General features: G+C 55.2%; 1 protein-coding gene across 1 annotated transcript; it reads right to left on the reverse strand.

Moving 5' to 3' along the window:
- Nucleotides 1-494: 494 nt before the first annotated feature.
- THEMIS2 (thymocyte selection associated family member 2) lies at nucleotides 495-18,406 on the reverse strand. Its single transcript, XM_074894140.1, has 6 exons — nucleotides 18,313-18,406; nucleotides 10,188-10,310; nucleotides 3,909-4,049; nucleotides 3,609-3,809; nucleotides 2,161-3,273; nucleotides 495-1,577 (listed from the first exon to the last, which is right to left on the reverse strand). The coding sequence occupies exons 2-6, from the start codon at nucleotides 10,279-10,281 to the stop codon at nucleotides 1,483-1,485; spliced, it is 1,644 nt and encodes a 547-aa protein (XP_074750241.1). The 5' UTR covers nucleotides 10,282-10,310; nucleotides 18,313-18,406; the 3' UTR covers nucleotides 495-1,482.
- Nucleotides 18,407-19,371: the final 965 nt, after the last annotated feature.

Raw genomic sequence — 19,371 nt, forward strand, 5'->3', positions numbered from 1 at the left:
AGAGAAGCTGTGACTGCCCCCTCCCTGGAAGGGTTCAAGGCCAGGTTGGATGGGGCTTTGGGCAACCTGGGCTAGTGGAAGGAATTGGATCAGGTCCCTTCCAACCCAAACCATCCTGGGATTCTCTGATCCTATGATTTACGTGCTGTTAACGAATGGCTCGTGCCTGTTTGCAGATGGGAGCTGGGTTCTCCCTCCTTGGGTGAGTATTTGGTGAACGAACCTCAACAGCAATAGCCAGTGTCTCTCTCACAACGTTGATTTGAGAGAGTGCTGGTACCAAGTGTCAATCCCAGGGCAGAACCAAAGCCAGCGAAGGAAACCAGCCCAAACCCAAGCCAGGACTTGCGCCAAGTTCAAATGAACGAGATCCTCTCTGCAGCTCTGGGACTCTGCCCTAGGCGCTGAGTGAGGAATGACAGGAACTGAAAAACTGAACCCAAAGCTACTCTTCACTGGAATAGGGTAAAAAACCCAAAACAGTCTGATCTTAAATGAAATTTGAAGATTAAAGTTTATTTTCCAGCTCTGATTTGAAAGGAGCGCAATGCATGGTGCAGGAGTGAAACGCCTACTTGCTTTGGGTGTAAAGTTCTCCCCTCGTCAGCCCTTTTCCCTTAATGCACATCAGGACTATGAGGTCTTTGTCTCTGGCACTTTCCTGGGGTTTTGCCAAACTTCCAGGAAAAAAAGCATTGGTCCTTATTTGTTTTTCAGGTTATTTTTTGCATCCCATGCCATGAGTGCAGCAGAGGCCTTTGTAGGTGCCAAGAATCTGCAAGAGTGAGACAAGTACACTCACAAGCAGGAGGGGACCGTGGAGGTCTGGGACAGATGTTGCTTCTAGTTGAAAGTGCAGTTAAAAATGGATGAGAAAACCAGCAAAACCTAAAGCCACGATGTTTTTCCAATGTTTCTAAAACCCTGGTGAGAAATTGGACCAGAGTGAGAAGCAAGTTTGGATGTGCTTGAAAAAAAAAAAAAAAAATGCAGCTCTGTCATCCTGGCACGCAATTGTAAAACCGTGTTACTCAGTGGTTTGAGCCCCAGCTCTGTGTGAAGTACCTTGAAATGTCTCCTAACCCCATCGCACCCCACATGCCAAACAGTGTCTGGACATGCTGGCCCCAAAGCTCTGTCATCCCGGCCCAGACGCTGCGGTACCGCAGCGGAGCAGAGCGAGATCTGTCCCAGGGCCTGGGCTGGCATCTTGGTGGCCGCCCAGGTGTGTGCTGGTCTGGTGCTGTCGGAGAGTCCCGTGGGTGACAGCTGAGGACACAACAAGATTTATTCTGTGCCTGGGTCTGTCCCGACAGCGTATGAGCTGCTTGCCTTCGAGGAAGGCGGGTGCCTTTCCGCAGGATCAAGGCAGTTGGAGGTTGCACTGGGGATCCCTGAGGCTGAGTTCAGCCTCTGCCAGTAACCAGCGTCATGTGAGGTCTCAGAGTATTTGGAGGCTGGGAGCTTCCAGAAACTAGAGGGCTAGAAAGGAAAAATTGTCTGCATCTTGTGAATCGTTTTCTGAACGTTGTTATCAACAGTTTCGTAGTCATGTTCAGCGCTGTCGCGCTCTGTGCCTGGAAGGGAAGAGAGAGCACAGCCTGTGGACCTGCACTGCCAGAAACCCCCCACCCCGACCTGCCCTCCCCCTCCCTGCTCTGAGCTGCGCTCGGGCATGGTGGGGACCGAGGGGCCTCCCGTAGTGTGGGGGCAGCTGCTCTGCCACCGCAGTCACCAGCCTCTGGGTGTGGGAGGCGTTCAGTGGCAGACCGAGTGGTGTCCACTGCGCTGCTGCCCTCGAGCTCAGGCCTTGCTTCCCCTCGTGCCATGTGTGGGACGAGGCACTGGGGTGGCCTCCCCATGGGTCCCCCTCTTCGTGGGACAAGGAGATGGGGCAGACCCTGTGGGTGCCCCCAGCCTGTGGGACGCAGGGGTCAGGCAATCCCCCATGGATTCCCCCTGCATCTGGAGCAAGGGGATGGGGAGGTGCAGGCCACCGCAGGGCCCAGCCGAGCATCCCTGCCCCAGGTCCCCGGGAGGACAGCGCTGGGGAGGCGGTGGCTGGTTAAGCACAACCTGCTGATGCTGCTGGGGGGTCCCGTCCTCCTGCCAGGGCAGCGCGTCTCTGGGCTGAGCCCCGCGGAGGGGTCAGGGGCTCACCTGCATCCCTGGGGGGTCCCCGCCAGCCGTGGGTGCTGGGTCGAGCCTGGGCCGGGAGTGGCGGCAGCGGAGAAGCCGGGCGGGTGCTCGCTGGCGGGGGGCTGGGGGCCGAGGGGTGCCTTCCCCCAGGGCCTGTCCCTGCCTGTGCTGGCTTGGGGGGCCGCGGGGGTGGTGGGGCCGTGCTGCCGGGCAGCTGGGCCAGCAGCCGGTAGTAGAAGGCCTCGGTCAGCTCCTCCACCCGGGAGCGGCGGGTGCAGGGGGCCGGGGGGTGGACGGGCTCCTCGCTCAGCAGGAGGGAGAGGTCCAGCCACCGCGGTGGGATCTCGAAGCCTTCCTCCGGCTCCTCACAGAAGCTGCCCACCAGGAAGGGCTGGTCCAGGCGGGCCTCCAGCCGCAGGGCGGGCAGGGTGCCCAGCGCGTCCCGCTCCAGCCCCGGGTCGGGGGCCACCACCCGCACCTCGCAGGGCAGCGCCTGCCGCTCCAGCAGCTCCGCCAGCCCGTACTTCTTGCTGTCACACGTCTCCTCCACGAAGCCGCCCCCCAGGTCCAGCGGCAGCAGGAGCTCCTCGCCTTCCTCCTCCTCCTCCTCCTCCCCGCCGTGGCGGTGGCAGAGCAGCCGGGTGCCAGGCCCGTTGCCCCGCAGCCCCCGGGCCTCCAGCCGGTCGCCCAGGCCGAGCGGGGGCACGTCGTGCCCGCGGCCCTCGCAGTCCTGTGTCACCACCACGCGCAGCCGCCGGCCGGGCTGCAGGCCGCCCGCCAGCTCCTGCACGCCCGTGAACCGCCGGGGCCGCTGGCGGAACCGGCCCTGGTAGGCGCTGGACAGGAGGAAATGGCGGCCGCTGCCGGGGGCCGAGGCCAGCACCCGCCAGGCGCAGGAGCGGCCGTGGAGCTGCAGCCGCTGCCCCCGCTGCAGCCGCGGCACCCAGGAGCTCTCGAAGATGGCGGGGCCGGCTGGGCCCTCCAGGATCCTGGCCTGGGCCGGCAGCGCCTCCTCCATCGCCAGCACCTCGCTCAGCAGCAGCGGCCGGGCGAAGTGGACGTGCTGCGCCTCCTCCGTGACATCTTCCACGTCCACCTCCAGCGTAGAGGGGATCTTCACCACGTCGCGACGCACTGCGGGGGCAGAGCTGCCCTGACCCCACGCTCGGCCTCTCACCGGCCCCACGTGCCACCTCATCGCCCCCAGCACCTGCAGCCACCCGCACCACGTGTGTCGGGGTCCCGGCGCCAAACTAGTGCGTGCTCCCAGCTGCGCAGCACCCCCATCCCAACCCCACAGCACCCCTGCCCTGACCGCACAGCCCCGACCACCGGTGCCCCAACCCCAAGCCCACGGCATCCCAGCCCTGACCTGGCGGCACCCCACCCTGACCCCACAGCACCCTGTCCTGACCCTGCAGCACCCCACCCTGACCCCGCAGCACCCCACCTGCCCCGCGCGGACTCACAGTGCATGACCGCGTGCACCTCATAGACGGGGTGCAGGAGCAGGGCCCGGGGGCCGATGGCGCGGCACAGCAGGGGCTGGGGCTGCCTGTCCCACTGCCCCAGCACCTGGTGCAGCGTCAGGCCCCGCTGCCTGCCGCCCTCCAGCAAGGGTCCCCGTGGCGTCAAGCGTGGCCCTGGGGCTGGGGCAGGCTGGAAAAGACCTGTGGGACAATGAGGATGAGCCCATGGGGTCTGCAAAGGTCTCCCTGGGGAGGAGGGCACCCGTGGGGTGTGGGATGGGGCAGGGCAGCCCCACTCACCCTTAAATGTTGGTGGCAGCTCTGTTGTCTGCCCTGTCTCTGTGTCCTCACAAACGACCTTCTGCAGTGCCACGGCCATGACTTTCAGCAGGTCACCCGTCGACAAGCAGCATTCGTTGCCTGAGATCTCGTACACGGACCCTGCAGGGTGAGGAGGGAATTTCCTCAAAGAAAATGCCTCTACCAGCATCTCACTGAATCACAGAATGCTTTGGGTTGGAAACGACCTTTAAAGATCATCTAGTCCAACCCCTCTGCCATGGACAGGGACATCTTTCACTAAATCAGGTTGCTCCAAGACCCGTTGGACCTGACCTTGAACACTTCCAGTGATGGGGCATCCACAACCTCCCTGGGCGCCTCACTACCCTCTGTAAGCTGTCCTTCACTGCTTCCTCAGCATCCCTGCGGGTGGTTGGTGCTCTTGTCCAGCACTTGGGAGCTCCTGAGTGAACTCAGACATATGAAGGAGGTGCACAAGCAGTGGCAGCAGGGGCAGGTGGCACAGAAGGAGCACAGAGACATGGTCTCTGAGCACGCAGGGATGGAGTTAGGAAAGCCAAAGCCTACCTGGATCTGAATCTGTTGAAGTATGTGAAGGGCAACAAGAAAGGCCTCTACAAGTACATCAATAGCAAAAGGACTGGGGAAAATGTGGGTCTGCTGCTGAATGGGGCTGGGGACCTGGTGACAAAGGATGTGGTGAAAGCTGATGTGCTCAATGTCTTTCTGACTTCAGTCTTTACAGCCCTCAGAGCTCGGGGTTGGGACCATTTCTGTTCAACATCTTTACTGATGATCTTGATAAGGACACAGAGTGTATCATCAGTGAGTTCGCAGATGACACCAAGTTAAGCGGGAGCGTCGATCTGCATGAGGATAGGGAGGATCTACAGAGAGACTTGGATAGATTGGATTGGTGACCAACATCAACGGGATGGGCTTCAACAAGGGCAAGTGCCAGGTCCTGCACTTGGGCCACAACAACCCCCTGCATGGCTACAGGCTCGGGGAGGTGTGGCTGGAGCTGTCTGGAAGAGAAGGATCTGGGGGTTCTAATTGACAAGCAGCTGACCATGAGCCAGCAGTGTGCCCAGGGGGCCAAGAAAGCCAACAGCATCCTGGCTTGTATTAGAAATAGTGTGACCAGCAGAAGCAGGGAGGTGATAGTCCCCCTGTGCTCTGCACTGGTGAGGCCACACCTGGAGTGTTGTGTCCAGTTTTGGGCACCTCAATACGAGAGAGATCTCGAGGGGCTGGAGCAAGTGCAGAGGAGGGCAACGAGGCTGGGGAAGGGCCTGGAGAATAAATCCTGTGAGGAGAGATTGAAGGAGCTGGGGCTGTTCAGTGTGAGGAGGAGAAGGTGAGGGGAGACCTCATCACTCTCTACAGCTCCCTGAAAGGACGTTGTGGAGAGGTTGGTGCTGGTCTCTTCTCACAGGGGATTAGTGACAGAACAAGAGGGAACGGCTTTAAACTGCAACAGGGGAGGTTCAGACTGGACATGAGGAACAAATGTTTCACAGCAAGAGTGGTCAGAGAGTGGAATAGGCTGCCCAGGGAGGGGGTGGAGTCACCATCCCTGGGTGTGTTTAAGGGTCGTTTGGATGAGCTGTTGGGGGATGTGGTGTAGGGGAGAACTTTGTAGAGTCGGGCTGAGGGTTGGACTTGATGATCCCAAGGGGCTTTTCCAACCTGAATGATTCTGTGATTCTATGACTTCCCCTGAGACCAGGGGAAAAATCAGGAGTAAGGAAGACCTACCCTCGGTGGAGGAGGACCAGGTAAGGGAGCACTAAACACAGTGGACACACTTAAGTCCATGGGGTCTCTCAGGTTGCACCCATGAGGGCTGCCTTTGTGAAGCCACTCTCTATTATCTTTGAGAGGTCATGGGCAACTGAGAGAGGTTCCTGAAGATGGGAGAAAAAGCAAATGTCACTCCTATCTTCAAGACAGGAATGAGAGGGACTTACAAACCAATCACACTCCCCTCAAACCCTGGGAAGGTGAAGGAGCACCTAATTCTGGGAACCATTATGAGACACAAGAAGTACGAAAAAGTGATTTGGATTATTCAGTGTGGATTTACAAAGGGGAAATCATGCTTATCCAACCTGATCACCTTCCACAATGAGGTGAGTGGCTTGGCGGACAAGGGGAGAGCAGTGGGTGTGGTTTACCTTCAGTAAGGTTTCTGGTACTACCTCCCATCCCATCCTCATAGAGAAGCTAAAGAAGAATGGACAGGATGAGCAGACACTGAGGTGGACTGAAACCTGGCCGAACAGCTGGGCCCAGAGGGTGGTGATCGAGGGCACAAAGTCTAGTTGGAGGCCAGTTACCAGCAGTGTGCTCCAGGGACCAATACTGGGTCCAGTCCTGTTTAACTTCTTTGTTAATGATGTGGACAGCGGGGCAGAACGCACCCTCTGCAAGTTTGCAGATGACACAAAACTGGGAGGAGAGGCTGGTAGGCCGGAGGGTGGTGCTGCCATCCAGAGGGACCCTGGCAGGCTGGAGGAATGGGCTGACAGGAACCTCATGCAGTTCTACAAGGAGAAGTGCAAAGTTCTGCCCCTGGGGAGGAACAATCCCAGGCACCAGCACGTGCTGGGGGCCGCCTGGCTGGAAAGCAGCTTGGTGGAAAACAACCTGGGGGTCCTGGTGGCCACCAGGCTGAATGTGAGCAGCAACATGCCCTTGCTGCAAAGGTGAACGGGGTCTGTCCTGGGCTGCATTAGGCAACGCACGGCCAGCAGGTCGGGGGAGGTGATCCTTCCCCTCTGCTCAGCACTGCTGGGGCTACCCTGGAGTGTGGTGTCCAGCGCTGGGCTCCCCAGTGCAAGAGGGACATGGACACGCTGGAGAGAGTCCACAAAGGGCCACAAGGATGATCAAAGAACTGGAGCAGGTCTCATATGAGAAGAGGCTGAGAAAGCTGGAATGTTCACCCTGGAGAAGAGAAGGCTCAGGGGGACCTCATTAATGTCTATAAATACCTCAAGGTACAAAGAGGACAGAGCCAGGCTCTTCTCAGTGGTGCCCAGTGACAAGACAAGAGGCCATGGGCACAAGCTGAAACACACCAAACTTCCTCTGAACCTAAGAAAACATTTTTTTACTGTGATGGTGGTCAAGCACTGGGACAGGTTGCCCAGAGAGGTTGTGGAGTCTCCATCACTGGAGATACTCAAACCCTAGTTGGACAAAGTCCCGAGCAACCAATTCCTGCTGACCCTGCTTGAGTTGGGGGTTGGTGTGGATGATCTCTGGAGGCCCCTGCCAACCTCAGTGATTTAGGGATTCCCATCACAGGCAGTCATGGTATGTGCCATTAGCAAATACCAGCTACATAGTGGGGGTCCCTCTGCTTGGTCAGCTGTGATGAGGTCCCCAGGGCAGTGGGGAGGGGGCTGAGCTGTGGCCTGGCCCTGGCCACAGGCTTGTCCTTTCTGGGATGTAAGCCAAGCCCAGGTGTCCTGGCACTCACAGGTGCAGGGATGTCCCTGAGGGAGCCCCAGTCCCTGTGGCTGTAGGGGTCCATGGGGAGCACCAACCCCTGGGACTGCAGAAGGGGGCCGTGAGATGGGGGAGAAGGGTGCAGGGGAAGGAGGGCAGCTCTTCAGGGAGGGGTAGAGCTGATCCGTGGGCTCAGCAGCGGGCAGAGGTGGGGCTGGCACAGATTCACCCAGTGCGTGGGGCGAGCTGGTGCCATTGGCCATGGTGGGAAGATGTTGGTTTAGGGCCCTGGCACACACAGCTGCCCTGGCAGGTCTGGGCAGGACAGACGGCGCCAAGGCTGGACGTGCTGTGGGAGATGGGCTGGATATTGCCACCCGAGCTGTGGAGGGACGGACACGCTGCAGGCACTGCCACACCACTGACCATCGCTCGCCTGTGGACCACAGGTGGGAACAGCGGGGTGGGACTAGCTGGGAGAGTGCCTGTCCCCCAGGAGTGAGGGGAACTAAATAGTGGAAACAAACGTGAAAAAATAAACCAAGAGTGTTGGACAGGAGGAGGTGGATGAAAGCCAGGAAGTTTCATAAAGTATTGCATGTTGTGTAAGCCCCAGTTCCCCTCCTCCAGTGCCCCCATGCCCTGTCACACTGTGCCCCGGGAACAGCATTGAGGGCATGGTCTGAAGAGGGAGGAAACACAGATCCAGGCTGCGCTGCCCAGGGCACAGCAATGCTTCACACGCTGGGTGCAGAGACTTGGTTAACTCCACGCACACGTGGCACGGCTGGCCCCCTCGGCTGGCAGCAAGACACACAGACATGCGAGGCTGTGGATGTCCTGTGCAGGACCTCCAAGTGCCCCTCAGTTCCACCACAGCACCAAGCCAGAGGAGTTTTGCAACACAAAGCAGGATCAAAAACGTAGAGGAGGTGAGGAGTGTGAGGCTGGGAGAGGAGCCCGAGAAGGGGCCAAGACCAGCAGCAGTTTTGTTTAACATCTTGGGGACCCACCCAAATTTTTCACAGAATCACAGAATCGTCTAGGTTGGAAAAGACCTTGAAGCTCCTCCAGTCCAACCATTGACCTAACACTGACAGTTCCCAACTCCACCAGATCCCTCAGCGCTGGGTCAACCCGACTCTTCAACCCCTCCAGGGATGGGGACTCCCCCCCTGCCCTGGGCAGCCCATTCCAACGCCCAACAACCCCTTCTGCAAAGAAATCCTTCCTAAGAGCCAGTCTGACCCTGCCCTGGCGCAGCTTGAGGCCATTCCCTCTTGGCCTATCACTTATTACTTGGTTAAAGAGACTCATCCCCAGTTCTCTGCAACCTTTTGCTAACAAAAAACCAGAAGCAGTAAGATCTTTCCAGTAATGCCAGGAAATCCAGAAGTGTTCAAGAAGTATCATCAGTGCAGGATGGCACATCTGCAGGGTGCAACACTGATTCATCCCCAGGGCCCTCTGATCTGTCTCCAATGTCCAGCACCGTTCACCAGCAGCCAAGGGAACACACAACCAGGATGTTGGCTGAGGGGCATTTGTTGGGCTGATGCTTATTTCTAAGGAATCAGGAATACCTGGAAGCTTGTACAGCCCATGTTCTGGAAAGCTTCCAGTGCTGGTAACTGTGGAGGGGTCATAACAGGGGAGAAAAGCAGCGCCGAAGAGCGCAACAGGAACAGCTGGAGGCTGAACCGATGTAACTCAGATGAGAAATGCAGCAGGAACGATTCGGTGCTTGATCACTCTGCAAAGGGCCTGGGGTACATGTGCCTTTCCTGGAGCCGGAGCCTTTCCTGGAGCAGGAGCTCCTCAAACTACGCTACCACACCATGATACCCTTCAACACAAGCAGTGCCCCCTTCTGCTCTTAAATCTCTGCATTCATTGAGCTGCTACTAAACCTTTTGTGCAGCCCCAAACTTCTCCCCTCACTGGGATGAACTCATGACAACCCCCTTGCTATGTGAAGAAGCTCCCTCAGACTACCAGCAACTGCTAAACAAATTAACTGCTGCTGTTGGAACAGCGGCATCTTTACTTGTTCAGCAACATTAAGATGTGATTAAGGCCACCAGAAGTCTTTGGGAAAGCTAAACATCCACCCCAACTGAGCTGCAGAGAAGCAGCCCAATCACTTTTCCTGCTCTTCAAAAGTCAGTGTAACCTAAACAAATGCTACAAATCCTGCAAGTCTTGATGGTCATTGCCACAGTGGTGTTGCCAGGATCCTGCTGTGCATTCCCAGTACTTGTGTGAGCCCTGGAAATCAAGCAAAAGCACTGCTAATTTCACTACCAACATTGCCACCAGCTGAGGAAGCCGTGCTGGTCAAGGCTTCCCCTTGACCTAAGATGTCTCCAGGGACAGAGCCCAGGAGGAGGCAGAGAGCTCAGACCAGGCTGCTCTGTGTGCCCTCGCTGGACTCCTCGTGCCGGGGCCAGGGGCGATGCCATCCCACCTTCCCCCAGCCACCGAGTGTGTGGCTCCACCCCTGCCAGACCCACCCGGTAATTCACTGCCCAGGACGAGAGCTGTGCATGAAGTGGAGGACCAGCTTGGATGTTTTTTTGGTGCCCCACCACTTTCTTAGCAGCATGACTGAGTGCACTTGAGCACTCAGCTGGGTGGGCACTGGGTGTCTTCTGCAGGAAGCTGTGCCTCAGGCACCAGTGTCTCTCTCTGGGTGCAGGCACTCGGTGGCAGGGGACCAGCTGTCTTCAGGGCGGGAAGGTGAGCCCAGGCTGCAGTGGCAGGGGGAGGTGGCACAGCCCTGGGCACCTTTTGGAGGCGGCAGAACCAAGCACTCACCTTGGAAGTAGACACCGGAGCAAATCCTGAGGATGCGGGGCAGGGTGGCAGGGTCCAGGGAGCAGATGTAGTCCTGGAAGGAGAGGGGCTCCATGGCCGTGCTGCTGGGTACCCCGGGACACTCTGCAGAGAGGGGAACTGCGTGGGAAGCAGCTCTGAGCTCTGCTTTCACTTCTGCCTGCCTTTCGCTTCTGCTTCTAGCAGTGGTAAGTTCCCTCTCTGGACATAGACCCACGCTGCCGGCAGCTCTCCAGCCTGCACAGACTGATCGAATCACTGCTGGGACAAGCCTCTTCCTGGCCCCCATCACCCATCATGGCTTGGTGTGCCCCAGTCCTGGTCCTGGTGGTGCTGCTGATGCTGAGGGTGGATGAAGGCATGGACGCCCCAGCTCTGCCATGGTGCTGTCCTGGCTGGACCAATGCTCCAGCCTGTCCCACACAGACCGATGCTCCAGCCTGTCCCACCCAAACCAATGTTCCAGCCTGTCCTACCGAGACCGATGCTCCAGCCTGTCCCACCCAGACCGATGCTCCAGCCTGTCCCACCCAAACCAATGTTCCAGCCTGTCCCACCCAGACCGATGCTCCAGCCTGTCCTACCCAGACCGATGCTCCAGCCTGTCCCACCCAGACCGATGCTCCAGCCTGTCCCACCCAGGCTGTCCTGTCACACATCTCCTGTGTACCAGCCTGCCCCGTGCCTCTGCATCTGGGGCCAGACAGAGCGATGGTGCCCTGGAGCTGAGGGCAGGGCTGGGTGGCCCACACCAGAGAAAGTGAGGGTCTGTGTCCAGAGAGCCCTCACCCCTCACAAACACACTGCTCAGCACTGGGCATTCAGACCCCACCTGCCCCCGGCACAAACACTCCGTGCATCATGCCCTGGCGTGTTCAGTGTGCGGAGGAGAGAGGGGTCAACGGGTCCGGACTGTCTGTCACTGCGGCAGCATCAGCCCTGGGAAATGCAGCCCAAATGCCCACACCTCCAGGCCAGGCAGCAGCACCCGCCTCACTCTCCCGCAGACGGGCCCATCCTTCGCCAAAGCAGCTGAGCACAGTCCCCGTGGCTGCCAACCCCACAGGCTGTCAAGCTGGAAATGGCAGTTCTGAGAGCTGCTGCTGAGCTTCATCTTTGTAAGGATTTTCCCTTAATTTGCCCTATGAATCAAACGGAAGCTGCAGGCTAGAAGCAGGATGGGACTTAAAGTAGAAATGAAACTTGGAGAATGGTATTTTTAAGTAGATGATGCAGAAAAAGAGGTCTTTTCTGCTTTGACTCCAGCTGTGGAAGTCAGCTGCATTAATGGGAATTTGTGTTTCCCGTTAGTCAGCACAGGATGAAGCAATCTGAGGGACAGAGAGTGCCCCTGCCCCAGGCAATTCCAGCACGCCACTGACTCCCCTCTCCACCACACACTGAGCACAGCCGGGGTGTCACAGCAGCAGGGACATCTAGAGGACTTCAGGCCAAACTGGCACTTGGAGCTGGACTATCCTTGGCACCTGAGCAAGTCAGATGTGTCAAGGTCTTGACAACCAACAAGAGAGGGACCTTCCACCTCTGGTGATCTGTCAAAGGGCTGCACCACCCTCCCAGAGAAGATGTTTTCCTAATGCCCAGCCTTACATCTCTGACACCGTGTGTGGCCAGTGGCCCTATCTTGTCTGCCATTGCTGGGAAGAGTTTGACTCTACTGTCAGCAAAACTGTTCTTCAAGTAGTTGCGGGCTGCTATGAGATCACCCTTCTCCTCCTCTTCACCAGACAAAACCAACCCAGCTCCCATAAACACTCCTCGTAGGTTGTGTGCCCAGCCCCCTGACCATCTTGGTTGCCCTTTGGTGGTTCCTCTCTCACATCTCTCTTCTTGAAGTCGGCGTTCAACACTGGGCCCGCTATTCCCAGCACAGGCAGGCAACAGGGACAGCTTCCCTTGATCCGAGAGCCATGATCTGGTCTCAGTCCAGCACATGGTTTGCCCCATTCGCAGCAAGAGAACGGGTGTGGGGTTGCACATTTAAGACTGAGGACATAAGGGAAAAGATGAGGGAACTGCCACGTACCAGTCTCCTTTGGGGGCTGTTCCCAGCAGGGCAGGCCGGCCCCCCAGCAGCGCTGCAGAAGGTTGGCAGAGGCTGTGTCTGTGCTGACAGGACGTTGCACGATTTACAGCTGGGCAGCAGCACACAAGCCCCTGCGGAACTAGAGGAACGAAGCTGAAGTGGGTGGAAGAGCCCAAGCAGCAGAAGTTTAGATGCCATCAGCTTTATCATCATGAAATGGGAAAGGGACATAGTGCCTGGGAGAAATATCCTTTGTACCAATAGCTGGGTGGAAGAAAGTGTATTTTATTGTATCAAACACTGTCAAGAATCCCTGAAGGGCAGGACCAGGCTAACCATGGGTGGTCAGGAAACTCTCAGTATAGTATAACAGAACCTGCAGAGCTTGTCCCTCCGGGGGTGTTTTGCTGCTCTAAGGCAGAACCCAGTGAGGAGCTGAACAGATGTACTGCTCTGGAAATCACAGGGTAAGTGGAAGAGCCAACAGCAAAGGTCTCTGCACACCAAGTATCTATTCCTCCATTCCTAAAGAGGCACTAAAGAACCAGCCACGTGCCTACAGTCTGAAACCCCAGTGGCAAGGCTGAGTCCAGGGCTCTCTGCTGGGAGAGGTGACTGGTTGTGGTGGGCATCCCTGCAAACCAGGGCATGGATTTTGGTACAGCTGGAACCTATGTTCACAGCTGCAGGAAGAGCAGCTGCTGATGTGCTGGTCTGTGATTCTGTAATTAAAACAGAAGAGCCTGGCCACAGCCACTCCTGCATACCTGTGCTCTGCTCCCCACCTGGAGAAAATGGGATAAAGATGGGACAGAAGGAATTAGTTTGAATATCAGTCATAGAAAAATATGTCTAAAAATAAAAGGTCACTTCAGGAACCAGAAATGCACAGTGGCCTTAACTGAAGAGCTCAGCAGCCCATGGCTCAGCATGTAACAAGCTGGTTGTAGCTGTACCAAAGACTCTTTGCTGAGGTTTCCTCCCAGGGACATGTGATAATCTAACACCGAGCAGAGCTGATGCAGAGCAAAGACCCGGCACTAGTGCAGCTTCCTGGAGCTCTGCTCATTGACACGTTTCGGGGACGCTGCTGCGTGCTGCTGGTCCAGCAGCCCCCGACGCCCAGGGCAGGCGAGGGATAGAGAGAAATGTGCTCAGGGGGGATGCTGATCCCCCCCTGCAGAGTGGGGCTGTGAAAGGGCAGCTGAGGACCCAGTGAGCAAACCTCCGCGGGAACTCTGGAAAAATAAAAGGGGTCATGGAGGTGTCCAAGCCCTGGACACAGATCCAGTGAGTGTGGCCACGGAGAGCGATTGTGGTCAGCTCAAAGGCCCCCTGAAGGTTTCTCCAGGCTCCAGGGCTCGGCCACAGTGAGTCACAGCCAAGGACGAAGCAGCATCTCTTCAGGGATGGGGAAGCGCTGCAAGGACAAGGAAGTGAGGAGAAGCAGAGATGTTGAAGACAGCTCATACAGGCCATGGGCCTGAGCAGCTCTGCTCTGGGGCCAGCGATGCCTGTTATCCCCTCCTGGTAGCTTGGCCTTGAGCCTGGTTTCATCAGGGGATGGGTGGAGGAGGCTGCTGTCACGTGTAGCAGACCTGTGAGGTTTGGGATGCCTCTGGGAACAACAGGGCAGCTGTAGGAGGAAAAGGCAGCAAACCTGTCAGGGCTCCATCGTCCCAAACAGAGCTAAAGGCTGAGGCTGAATAAATGGGTGGAACGTTTTCACTTCCTCCTGCTCACCACCAGGCTGGTGCCCACCTGCCTGCTCTGCCTGCGAGGGGAGGGACAGGCCAGACACTGCGGGGCCCTTGCCACCGCTGCTTTATTTCACACGCTAATCGAAACCAGCCCATCCGCTTCCACAAACAGCCCTCACTTCCCCACAGCGAGCCAGCACCGCACAGGGGCTGAGGAAAGACCATTCTTCTCCCATAGCAGCATTTCCACATCAGCCACCCAGAGCCTGGTATCGGCATGGCTGAGGCTCAGGCTAGAAACACAGTCCCTGGACTGAGGGTCCTTCTTCGTGAGCACCATCTCTACCTCTCCGAGTTCAAATTCAGAGGTGATCCTGCCCAGCAAGTGTCCCCTTCAGAGGGTCCCCTGTGACAGCAGGGCAGCATATAGAGATGCTCCAACTCAGCAGCACGTGTAGCGTAAGAAATCAGAGCACCCAGTGATAACACTGCTCCCTCCAGGAAGTGGGACCCAGCTCATTGCCAAGGCCAGAGGAACTGTGCAGCAGAAAGGCCAAGAAAGAGGGAATGTCAGCAGCAAGTGCAGGGTCACGTACAGCACATGATACTGTCCGTGCTCGCCTGCTGGAGCCCACGGGTGCTTCCCTGCCATTCACTGCCCAGCCCTGGGGTGCCAACCCAGCATCACCCCCGCTACACCAGATGTGCCGTCACACTCTCCAAGGTCAGTGTCTGATACAGGACCCATCTGAGACGCAAAGGGATCCTCTCCTCCTACTTCAAGCAATCATGTGGAGCACAAACAGTGGTGGGTGAGCCCAGACCCACGAGTGGTTTTTTTTTCTTACCCTGCTGAGGCTCTGACAGGGGTGAGGATGGTTGGCAACAGGAACTTGCAGCAGAGGAAGTTGCCACCTTCTGCCTCATGCAGTGAGCCAGGAAACAATGCAATTGCTTTCCTCTCTCTCCAGCATTTCCCTGAGCAGAACACACTCACTGTTAACACCATGGACAATTATAGGTGAAAAATATGCTGGAAATGATTTGCAAAACTTCAAATGCTGCACTAGGTATCAGTGAGGGTCTTGACCAGGATTCTGTTCAGGAGCGAGCAACTGTAAAGCCTACATCTTAGTACAACTGGTTGTGTTCTGCACACTGAGTAACTGAGATAAAGTTGTTAAGAGATAACAAGGAAAACAGAAACCCCCTCTAACAGATGGGCCCAGTGATACCAAATGAGGAAAAACTGCTGGCTACGAACTGCTACTAGTCAGGGGGCTATTATCAGTTCCACACAGTTGCCTTTTGTAAAAGACAGGCTGGGCACAAATATCCCTTTTACCAGAGACTGGTTATCAATGAAATTGGTTATTCCCCCACTCCAGTGCCCCACATAACCCAAGAGGAAGCAAGGAGCACACAGCAAACAGTTCACGTAAGTCACATGAAGTTTCTGTGCTTCTAGGCTGATGACTAAGCGTAACAAGGGAAGAGAAACAAGTACTGCATGTAAAGCAAAGCTCTCTATAGCATAAGAGCTCGTCAGTGCTGTCTCCTGGCAGAGAGGAGGCTGCTGAAGAGATGTTCTTCTGCATCATTTCAGCTTTCACTGAGCTCGCTGGCAGATCTTGTGTGCAGCATCTCACAGGGGCATTTACAGCTGGTCAGTGCGGTGCAAAGAGCTTTTTGGCTGCTGGTGCTGGCAGGAGACAGATAAGCTTTACAGCACAATAACAGTCACTGAAGCAGTGGTTCTGTCTTCACCAGGTAGGACTGGTTGATTGTCTCCAGAGCCCTGCATTTCTCTTGCAAAGATTCAAAGCACCCTACAAGCTACCTCCCTGCTGCTCACCATGGGTTGTATCAGGTGATGACACCTCTTGGTGCCACTGAAACCCTGCATGAGCCCTGGGCAAATCCCTCTGCTGTGCTGGGCCCTAAACAGCACTTCGAGATCTGCACTGAAGCAGCCAGACAAGCTCTCTGCCCTCAGGGACAGCCCCTGTGAGCACAGGACCCCCCTCCACCCCTGGGCGTAGGGCTGTCAGCTGCCCCGCTGCTCCTCGAGTCCCCACCGCAGATGCTCAGGGAGACACAAAGGGATGCTCTGTCGTGGTCCCTGCTGCTCAGATGACAGCTGGTGGATAGAGCTACTGGGAAAACACTCCACTGGTTTCCTATCTCACCCACAGGGTACCATTCCATCCCACACAACATCACAGATTTTATTACCATTTCTACTTTTCAAACTTCTCATGTGACACTCATTTTCTTACTCTGCCCATTTTAGCCACTACCTTGGCCTCTGGACAGCATTCCCAGGCTCAGAGAGACAAGATGTTTAGCTTTCAGAACCCTTTACTGTACCAGTCCTCCTATCCACAGGATTTAATCTCCATTTTCTTCATGTGGCATGGCTGGAAGAAAGGGTAAGTGAAGCAGAGACACAGAGGCAGAAGCACTCAGGGACAGGCAGATGATCTCTGTGCTGCAGGACAGAGAAAAGCTCCCACAGAGAAGTCAGGAATAAGCCTTGAACAGGCCAACTTCAGGTCACGGGGATGAAAATCACACCAATAACGAGCAGCTACAGGGAGCAAAGTTGTCTACCCGCTCTTCTGGTGTCCAAACTCAACTGGGAAAACATAAAAATTGACTAAAGAAACTGCCTTGCAGGGCATCGGACAGACACCAGAGATTTTAGGCAGCCCCCAAGTCATGGTGCACTGCTTGTCAAAGTCCTAAACTTTGCTGCTGTTTGGCTGTAGCTGGGGGCCTGAGGTTACAACATGCTGGAGTTCAGAGCTCCTCAAACAGAAGCAGGAATTGTGATCCTACAAGCAGGGCCCCAGACAGACGAGTGCAGAAGACATGTGAAGTCAAGGGAGCACACCAGCTGCTAGGATCCAAGGAAAACCAGCCTGAAGCATCCTCACCTTAAAGGTCTGTAACACTCCCTGCAGTGGAGCACAAACCTTCTCTGACCTGTCAACAAGCAAGAATTATCAGAGCTACTTGAGGCATCCAAGTTGAAGCAGGCAGTAGAACTGCTGCTTAAACAGCCCATTTCCTGGCTTTTCCTCATCTTCACCAAACCCTGAAATTGTTATCAAAGTAACAGCACTCTGGTAAGCCTATATGGGAGAGGTTAATAGAGAACGAGCTCCTGGTAGCTCTTCAAGTTATAAAAAATACTTTTAAAGACACGGGAGAAAATTGGTTGCGCCTCCTTTCAGAAAGGTCTTGCCCTGGGTGATATGGGCATAAACACACCATTGTTCACCCACCAGAAGAAATGCTGCTTCCATTTGTTCGAGGCTCAAGCAAGACAAGGCCTCTTTGATGTATCTAGAAATAGCTGGGGAAGCCCACATCGGAAACGACCCATCACATCCAAGATATGAGTCAAAAGAGCCATGACTGGAGTTGCTAGGTTAGCCCAGTATTACTGGCCAGTTCCTGAAAGGCCAGCACACACGCAGGCAGCTGCCCATCTGGGGGCCTTTGCAAGATGACAGTAAAACTTGGGCCATGGCAACACATGTCAGAATGACCAGAGCAGCATTTAAGACTTCCTCCTCCTCCACCATTCTGCAAATGTGACTGAAACCTTTCACAGATGCATGCCAGAATACATGACAAGGCAGCTCTGTACAAGAGGGTACACAGCAAAGATTCAGGCTCTACAGCTGCTTCTCCCTTAAAGCTTCTCTGAAGACGACATCTGTTCTGAGAAATTCGTAAGAAGTAGAAGACAACACTGAATCAACCACCAATGCTGCAGGCAGGGCCTCTGAGGGAGGCAGGGGAAGCACCATGGGTAGTCTCAGGCACTAATGTGATGCTGGTATGTGAGGTACCTCTTCCTGCTTTAGTGGTTATGGGACCTTCAGGGAAAGCTGATTTAGAAAACTGATCCAAAACACACGATTGTCTGTCCTGAACTCGTTACAATCTTACTTCACGCCCCCCATCCTGCACTAGCATTCCTGTCTCCTCACCAAGCAGGCAGGTCCCACTGACACCACACAGCTCATCTGAGGAGCTGTTCCTGGTGGTGAGCAGAAGTGAAAGTAGAAGCAATTCTCCCCCTTTACCTACCACTGCCAGATTAAGACAGAGTTTTGAGATCAAAGAACCTACAAGGTATCTGACTGTATTAGACTGCTTTTGAAAGAAACTCCTGAACAGCATCTGACCTCTGAGCCCAGTAACAGCCATTACACACCAGTTCTTTGGCTTGCCCTAGGCCACGTCTTCCAGTCCAACCCTCCACCGTGGTCTTTCCCCACGCCATTGAGTGTTTCAGAGCACTTGGTATAATTGCATGAGCGCACACTTCAGCTGGCACACTCACCTGTTCTGTGCTGGAAGCTATTCCTGCTCTCCTAAAAGGCCCCAGGGAAAAGACACCTCCTCTCCAAGAAGTCATTCTTTCAGGCATGTTGTCACAGGATCTATCTTAGTGCACAAAACACTAGGAATAGAACAACTTAGGTCAGCTCATTACTAGCTCCTGGGATGCCTGCTGGGTGCTGCATTCTTGTATTTCAAAAACAAAAGAGAGAAGAGGGGTTACAATGACACTCCAGTGAACGCTGCAAGGACAGATGTTCCTGGAAAACACTGCCTTTATGCTCTGGCTCAATCATTTATTTAGCTGCAAACTCTTCTCCACTGCTTCGTTCCCATCTCTGCATTCCACACTGCAGAGTGTTTTAGATTATCATGCAAGTTGACTCTTTTTCAACACTTCCTTTAATATAGGAAATGAACTGCTAACACACCAACGCTTAAAACATCGTGACACGAAGTTAACTACTTAACCTGTACCAACTATTTCTACCTACGGCAGCCTGCACATGAATTGTGAAGATTCAGCCTTCTGCTGACACACAGAAAATGTAACTGCCCCAGCTGCTTAATTGCTGGATTGAGAAGAAATACTAAACTATAGCCTTAATATTAATAAATTGATCAAAGCTTGGGAATCCCTTTCAACCCTACACTGCAGGGCCCACGGTCATCTTTAACGAGGCCCCAGTTCACTGTTTTTCACTACAGCTCCCCCAGTGAGCCCAGGACAAGCTGCAGACACAGCGTGTCTGTGTGTCAGGCAGCAAGCTGGGCAATGAGAAGGGCAAAGTTGGGCTCTAAAGTGTAACTTTTGCAGAGAGAGGATTATGCCAGAACCAGATAAAACTTCACTCAGAAAACAAAGGCAACTGCTGTTTAAAATCCACTGTTAAGTGTCACTCTTGTGGGCAAAAGCGCAACGCGCTGCAGCACGGGCAGCAAAGCAGGTCACGAGCAAAGAAGCTGCAGCAGCTTTAAGAGCCGCGGCCTGAGCCAGCCACTAAGAACAAGACCTGCAGGGACAGCTGCACTTTGCCACGGCAGAAATCCTTCAGTAAGC

This window comes from Strix uralensis, chromosome 25 (genome assembly GCF_047716275.1).
Source record: "Strix uralensis isolate ZFMK-TIS-50842 chromosome 25, bStrUra1, whole genome shotgun sequence".
Lineage (NCBI taxonomy): Eukaryota > Metazoa > Chordata > Aves > Strigiformes > Strigidae > Strix > Strix uralensis.

Coding starts and splice junctions, on each gene's coding strand:
- THEMIS2 (XM_074894140.1), bottom strand. CDS start 10,281: ATGGAGCCCCTCTCCTTCCAGGACTACATCTGCTCCCTGGACCCTGCC. Junction 3,274..3,608: donor GGTGCACGCGGTCATGCACT/GTGAGTCCGCGC, acceptor CTGCCCCCGCAG/TGCGTCGCGACGTGGTGAAG. Junction 1,578..2,160: donor GGGACCCCCCAGGGATGCAG/GTGAGCCCCTGA, acceptor CTTCCCTTCCAG/GCACAGAGCGCGACAGCGCT.